The sequence below is a fragment of the Mytilus edulis genome, chromosome 3 (genome assembly GCF_963676685.1).
Source record: "Mytilus edulis chromosome 3, xbMytEdul2.2, whole genome shotgun sequence".
Taxonomy (NCBI): Eukaryota; Metazoa; Mollusca; class Bivalvia; order Mytilida; family Mytilidae; genus Mytilus; species Mytilus edulis.
Window position 1 is genome coordinate 32,081,802 of NC_092346.1, and position 7,005 is coordinate 32,088,806.

A 7,005-nucleotide genomic window follows, 5' to 3' on the forward strand; every position below is an offset into this window, starting at 1 on the left:
ATAATCTTTCAATCAGTTTAATTGAAGTCTGGAGCTGGCATGTCAGTTAACTCCTAGTAGTCTGTTGTTATTTATGTATTATTGTCATTTTGTTTATTTTCTTTGGTTACATCTTCTGACATCAGACTCGGACTTCCCTTGAACTGAATTTTAATGTGTTATGCGTTTACTTTTCTACATTGGCTAGAGGTATATGGGGAGGGTTGAGATCTCATAAAATGACATGTTAAGCCCGCCGCATTTTTTGTGCCTGAACCAAGTCAGGAGCCTCTAGCCTTTGTTAGTCTTGTATTATTTTAATTTTAGTTTCTTTTGCATAATTTGGAAATTAGTATGGCGTTCATTATCACTGAACTAATATATATTTGTTTAGGAGCCAGCTGAAGGACGCCTCCGGGTGCGGGAATTTCTCGCTACATTGATGACCTGTTGGAGACCTTCTGCTGTTGTTTTTTCTATGGTCGGGTTGTTGTCTCTTTGACACATTCCCCATTTCCATTCTTAATTTTATTTCGTTTCCAGATATTATAGTGTTCTTCTTTTCGGCGTTATTCGTTTTGGCCATGGTGTTGTCTACAGCTCAATATATAAAAGCACAAAGACCAGACGTGACAAGGAATCTATACATCCATGAAAAAGGAAGACACAACGTACAGATCTGAAAGTACTCAGAGTAACTAAGCATGTAGAAACCAAGTACTTGAATTTGATACTGGGACATTCGATATGTGAAATTTCAGTCATTACGATATAATTCAGTGGTTTTCGTTTGCTCCTGTCTGTTTTATCTGTTGTTGTTTTATTTTTTTTATTTTTTTTTAACTGGATAGTTTATGTTGATTTTTGAACTGTTTCGCATTTTCATATATATCGGGGTGTCTCAGTTTACAGATTACTTTATAAACAATATGTATATTTTGTTTTTTGTTGAAGGCTTCATGCTGACCAACAATTAATTAAATATACCAAATTACATATGAGTAAACAAATATATGTCACCTTACGGTCTTCAACAATGTTCAAAACCCATATTACATAGTCGGCTATAAAAGGTCCTCAAGAACAAAAAACAAATATAATATACAGCAACTAACGACAATCATTAACTTGAAACAGGCACATACAAATGTGGCGCCTATCCCCCTTCCCTTGGACAGTGGTGTAACAGTTCAACATATATGAACAAACTATAAAAATCAGGTTGAAAAGAGCTTACCGTATCAGATCGAAACAAAGCATCTATAGCTGACTATGCGGTATGGGCTTTGCTCATTGTTGAAGGCCGTGAAGTGACCTATAGTTGGTTTATTTCTGTGTCATTTGGTCTCTTTTAGAGAGTTGTCTCATTGGCAATTATAACGCATCTTCTTGTTTTTATTTAACAAAAAACACCAAACGGGCGTGGCAGGGACCTTATTCAACCCAACATAAAAAAGACACCAAGTACTGATCAATCTCAGTGTACTCGCAGTTACTGACAACTAGTTCAAAGCCAAAAACAACTCTGACTGTTTATGACGTCTTTAAACTAAATCCATTGGATGTTGGATGTGTACTGATTAATAATTTTGTCTTAGATGCATGATTTTTTTATTAGTTGTTAGTGTCTTTGAACTAGCTGTCAGCAACTGCGAGTACTTTTAGATCTGTATTTAATGTCTTTTTGTTGTTGTGATGTACAAGTACCCGGCCACGTCCTGTTAAATTTGTATTATTTGTATTTTTGTCCATCTGATGAGTTAGGCCCTTTTCAACTGATCTTTATAGTTCGTCCTTATGTTGTTCTGTTAGACCACTGTTCCAGGTTAGGGGGAGTGGGATCCCGCTAACATGTTTTAACCCCGCCACATTCTGTATGTATGTGCCTGTCCCAAACCAGGAGCCTGTAATTCAGTGGTTGTCGTTTGTTTATGTGTTACATATTTTTTTCGTTCATTTGTTTTGTACCTAAATAAGGCGGTATTGGCTTTGTTCATTGCTGAAGGCCGTACGGTGACCTATAGTTGTTAATTTCTGTGTCATTTGGTCTCTTGTGGAGAGTTGTCTCATTGTCAATCATACCACATCTTCTTTTTTTATAATAAAAAGTAATGCATCTAAGAATGAAATGTAGATGTATGTTGTGTGATTCTTTAAATGAATACATTTTATTGTCTTCATTATGTTGATACTGTACTTAAATAACGAAAAATTAGCGGATATTCTATGATTACAATTTTTCAAAAACCCTTTCGATCTTTAATGAAAAAGATGACAATAAGTAAATGCTAATTATGATACTCTCTTCCAGCAAAAAAAAGAGGAAAATATTGGTTATTGATGACAGAAAAATTAAAATTTCGAGAAATGGGGCGAAAAATGGTAAATAAACAAGGAATAATGATTGTCATTTTTATAATTCTTTCGATAGGTTAAACCATAGACAGAGCTCGGAAAGACTTGACCGTAAAAGAGGGCACATGAATCTATGTCATATTTTATTAGAGACGTTTTACCTAATAAAAAGTTGATTAAGGATAAAAAAAAAAATGATGTGTCTTGACCTAAAAGGTGTCAAAATATTCGACGATAGACAAAGGGGATCACTTAACTTTCTTGAAGTAGACTGAAAAAAAAACCCAGATATGTACGTAAGTTTTGGATGTTTCTGTTGTACTCATGTATATCAAATGGTGCTTGGAAAATATTTTTAAACCAAACTGAAAAGGTAATTTATTTGGAACAAGCCAAAACGAGATGCTCAGAAAGGCACCCAGTCATAGATCATTCAGTGCAATAAGCATTTTTGCTTGCTTAACGAGTTGATTAAGGGACTTCGTCGTCTTTTTTTTAAATGAGGTACGAGGTCGGGATTGGTTAGTAGTTTTTAGCTTCTCGCGTGGGTTTCCTGTTCCAATGAACTGATGATGAAACGTTAAATATGTAAACAACTCACATTTTCAGTGCTATCGTATCCTGTAAGATAAAATGCCGTTGAAAGCAGTAGTATGCGAGTATAATAGGAGTCCGTGCTATTTATGAAATGGCAGACGACTCTCTTCTTCAGCGACAAGAAGAGGAATGGCAAGTTTTGCAAGCGGTTTACATGGACGATGTTGTCGATCTTAGAAAGAAGGTGGCATGGAAGGTATATTGTACACGACATGGGCTATGCATTATAATTCATAAAAGTATTTACTTATTGCAATTTAAAGTAGTTTACTTACACATAAGCCTCTCCTGTGTCTGTCTAGGTAATATATGCCGATAGAAAAATGCATATTAGTTCAACAAATTGTTATTTTAATATCTCTATGACATGATTGATAAGTATGTAACTGTGACCTGTTGGTTATTATACAAGGCAATATGTGTCCTCAAGGTATACTGTAAGGTTTATCTTAAAGCACAGGCTGCTGTGAATGGAATGGATGACCACGGTCTGCAGGCAAATCGAGTTGTCTTCTTTTTCCCGCAACAGATACTGGGGAAGAACCATCTATAAATAGCTTACAGAATCCCCAGATTAGTGTCCAATTTCACCACATTATGCGTGATTCAGGATGACCACCAAACTGATTTAGTGAATACAATGTGAAGGATGGTTCATACATGTATTTAAAAAATTCAGCCAAAATGAGCTATATAAATACCTGAAGGTTGTCATACATGTAGATGTAACTGCTGGGTGGGTATATGTATGATATATGAATGTATGACACAAGGAATATACGAAGGAGTATTTCAGAGTGAATCACCACAAAAAGAGTAAATTTTTACCAAATTAATGTACTGTAACAGAAAGTTCCCTTTTGTTGTCCAGTATTGAATAAATATATTTATATGTTGTTCTGTATTTTAGGTTGAGAGACCTTTGCATATATGTTTGGTATTGAAACAGCAGCAGTCTGAAAGTGTAGCTGGGATGACTGACAGTGATAGCATGATCCATATGGTTATTAAATGTCCAAATAAATATCCTGATTTGTAAGTATAAAAAAACAAAATGATACAGATAAATATGTACATGTATTAGGACTATTAATTAAAACATGCATGTATATGATACAAATGAACCAAGGGGAAGACTCTTTCAAAATAGAGTTGACCACACATGCAAGCAATTTGTATGAGACTCATACATTTAATGGTACACAGCATAATATTTCACACCCATCTATCTAAGTTGTAAATTGCAGTTTCCTGTCATGAAAACAGCTACAGATGTGACCGTACCATCATTTAGACAAAAATGCAATAAAACAAGTTAACCAATTTGTCCAGAGAGTGTTCAGTATTCAAAATCACAAAAATTAAAACAAGTGTACATTTATGATATTATTCTGTAGGAATGCAACCCAACAAAGAAATTAAACAATACGAATGAATTTCTTAAATACAAATTAAATGACAAAAGTTAGCACAGCAATTAAAAAAAGTCTTTAGCTCTACAGTTTTTACATTTCTAAAGGTTTGTTAATGATGTGTTTTTTTGTGTTAGAGATTTTTTCATTTCATTTGTATACAAGGGAGATAATTGTTTGATTAATAAAATATCTTCAAAGATGTAATACTGTATAAGTCTTTTCTTTTTAAAGGGTACCAGAAATAAGTCTAGAAAATGCCAAAGGACTGTCTAATGAACAAATTGCAGTGTTGAATACAGAACTTATAGAACTAGCCAAATCAATGGTTGGAGAGGTAACTTATGTGCAATGTAGAATAACTTCAGGGCTCACACTACTTCAGAATTATAGGGAGAAGTGACTTCTCTTTTTGAAACTGATAGGGAGAAGTGGTGAGATTTGAAAGAGAAGTGCTCTTTCGCGCGGTGCACTACAATGTTTGGATTATACTATAGCATATATAGTATAAAGGGTCATATGTAAATAATGTTCTTTTTATAATGTTCAATTCATATCTGAGTATACAATTAAAGCAACATTTCAAATTAAAAGTTGTTTAGTTTTACTCAGGTTCTTGTGAGAAACTACCAATTAAATATTTAGTATCTAGCACTAAAAAAAATATTTTTTTATCTTAAAAAGGTAAAGAATTTATAATATATCAATTACAATTTAATTCAAAACTATCTTGTGTTTTTCATTAAAAAAAATAAAAGTTATTAAGCTGGGCCATAATATATTGATAATAGTATAATAGTCATGATAGTCTCAGAGTTAAACAACTTTAATCAATAGTTTGAAACAATCCATAAAAAATATAGAGAATTATATACACCAATCAATTAGATGTAACCAAAAGTCTTTTAATTCGTGTGGAATACGTAATTTTCCCCTTTGGGATCAATATTCTTCTGTCAGCTGTTCCATCCGTGCGTCCGTAGTAATTATTGTATAAGTACGGATTTTGGTCATAGCTGGTCCGGTTGAGATCCGTAGTTTAGTCGAATACTCTTCCCCTGTCTGGGATCCATACAAAAAACAACACATCACTCAGGTTGAGCAGGTACAGCGTAAGGCAGCCAGGTTTGTCTTCAATGATTATAAAGATAGATCACCTGGAGCAGTTTCAAATTTAATAAAATCATTGGAATGGGAAAATTTAGAATTAAGAAGGAAAAAGGCTAGATTAACTATGCTGTATAAAATAAATTGGGGGTTAGTTGAAGTTCCTAAGGACAACTTGACAAATTCTGATAGACGCACTAGGGGGAAACATAAATTTAGGCAAATATCCACAAATAAAGATTTCTTTAAATTTTCATTTTATCCTCGCACTATTTCGGACTGGAACTCACTACCTGAAGCAATAGGTATGTCTGACACCCTGGAATCCTTCAAAAGTGGCATATCCACTCTAACACTTGAAGGATCCACAGCAACTTATTAAACTTTGAAGCCACTGTACATAATGTATATATGTTATTGATAATGATTTTTCTTTGTCATATTATTATTAAATTAAGTCCATATGTACATAGCACACAAGTTCCAGGAAGTTTTACACTCCTACCTAGGAGTCTACTCCCGTATTCGGAAGAAGAAGAAGAAGAAATCGGTCAATGGCGGTCAATGGCGGACGAATGCAAGAAAATTTACAAAAATAAACGATGTTTGACAAGTTATTTGGAAGGGAACATTACGTTTTTTATGCAATAAATGGATTAAACACTTACTGGAGGCAACTTGTTTCACGTTTAAATGAAGAAACAAACTTATTTTGCCGCCGAAATATAGGTTGATGTACGTTTTCGAGTAACAAGCACCGGAACAAGCGGAAATGCACGAAGTGATAACAAGTTGTATTTTTATCAAATAATCTGCTACAGACTTCAAAGACAATGCTTCAACCTCTTTTCTTAAGATAATGAATCGTTTATGTCTCAATTTCTTTAATATCAATAAAAAATTGATGTTTCATCAACTTGGTAAAAATTGAAAATGTCCGATGACGGAAGCGACTGAAAGCGAGTATCGTCAAGAACAGGGCGACTTCTTTCGCTTTTGGGGGTCGGGGAAAGCGAAGTGACGGTCGGGAAAGCGACTTCTTTGCCCACTTCGCCTGGTAGCGTGAGCCCTGAACTTACATTTTGTACAATTATTAATGCCTGGTCATGTGACTGTGCTATTATTGAGAATTTTATTAACTGAAGAGATGGAATATTTTTTAGTTTATTCAATACTTATAGAATTAAACATACATTACAAGAAATCTACATTAAACATTATATACATTCTTTTAAAATATTGAGAACAAATACAAATGTATACAAATGTAGAGGACAAGCAAATTAGTACAAAGAGGGATAACTCTGTTTCTTCACTTTAACTTTTACTTCTTTTTCTCTTGTCTTGATTGATTTTTTTTTATTTACATGCAGACTTAATACTGTACTAAAACCTAAACTTCATTTATTATAATCCAGATATGTAGCTTTCATTTTTTCATGTTTGCACCGGGTTTGACAAATATTAATTATTAATTTCTTAGAATTAAAATCTCAGTGAATTATAAAGCTTGCACTCTTGGAAAAAATGCAGCACCTTTTTTTATTAAGTCATG

At 33.7% G+C, this 7,005-nt stretch overlaps 1 protein-coding gene across 1 annotated transcript; it reads left to right on the forward strand.

The window, feature by feature from the left end:
• Positions 1-2,918: 2,918 nt before the first annotated feature.
• On the forward strand, positions 2,919-4,746 carry LOC139515184 (eIF-2-alpha kinase GCN2-like). Its single transcript, XM_071304747.1, has 3 exons — positions 2,919-3,127; positions 3,842-3,966; positions 4,578-4,746. The coding sequence occupies exons 1-3, from the start codon at positions 3,023-3,025 to the stop codon at positions 4,744-4,746; spliced, it is 399 nt and encodes a 132-aa protein (XP_071160848.1). The 5' UTR covers positions 2,919-3,022.
• Positions 4,747-7,005: the final 2,259 nt, after the last annotated feature.

What these genes read in the sequence shown, in the direction of transcription:
- LOC139515184 (XM_071304747.1), top strand. Translation starts at nt 3,023, where the DNA reads ATGGCAGACGACTCTCTTCTTCAGCGACAAGAAGAGGAATGGCAAGTT. An exon ending in GAAAGAAGGTGGCATGGAAG is followed by an intron (nt 3,128 to 3,841) that starts GTATATTGTACA and finishes TCTGTATTTTAG; the next exon opens with GTTGAGAGACCTTTGCATAT. An exon ending in CCAAATAAATATCCTGATTT is followed by an intron (nt 3,967 to 4,577) that starts GTAAGTATAAAA and finishes TTCTTTTTAAAG; the next exon opens with GGTACCAGAAATAAGTCTAG.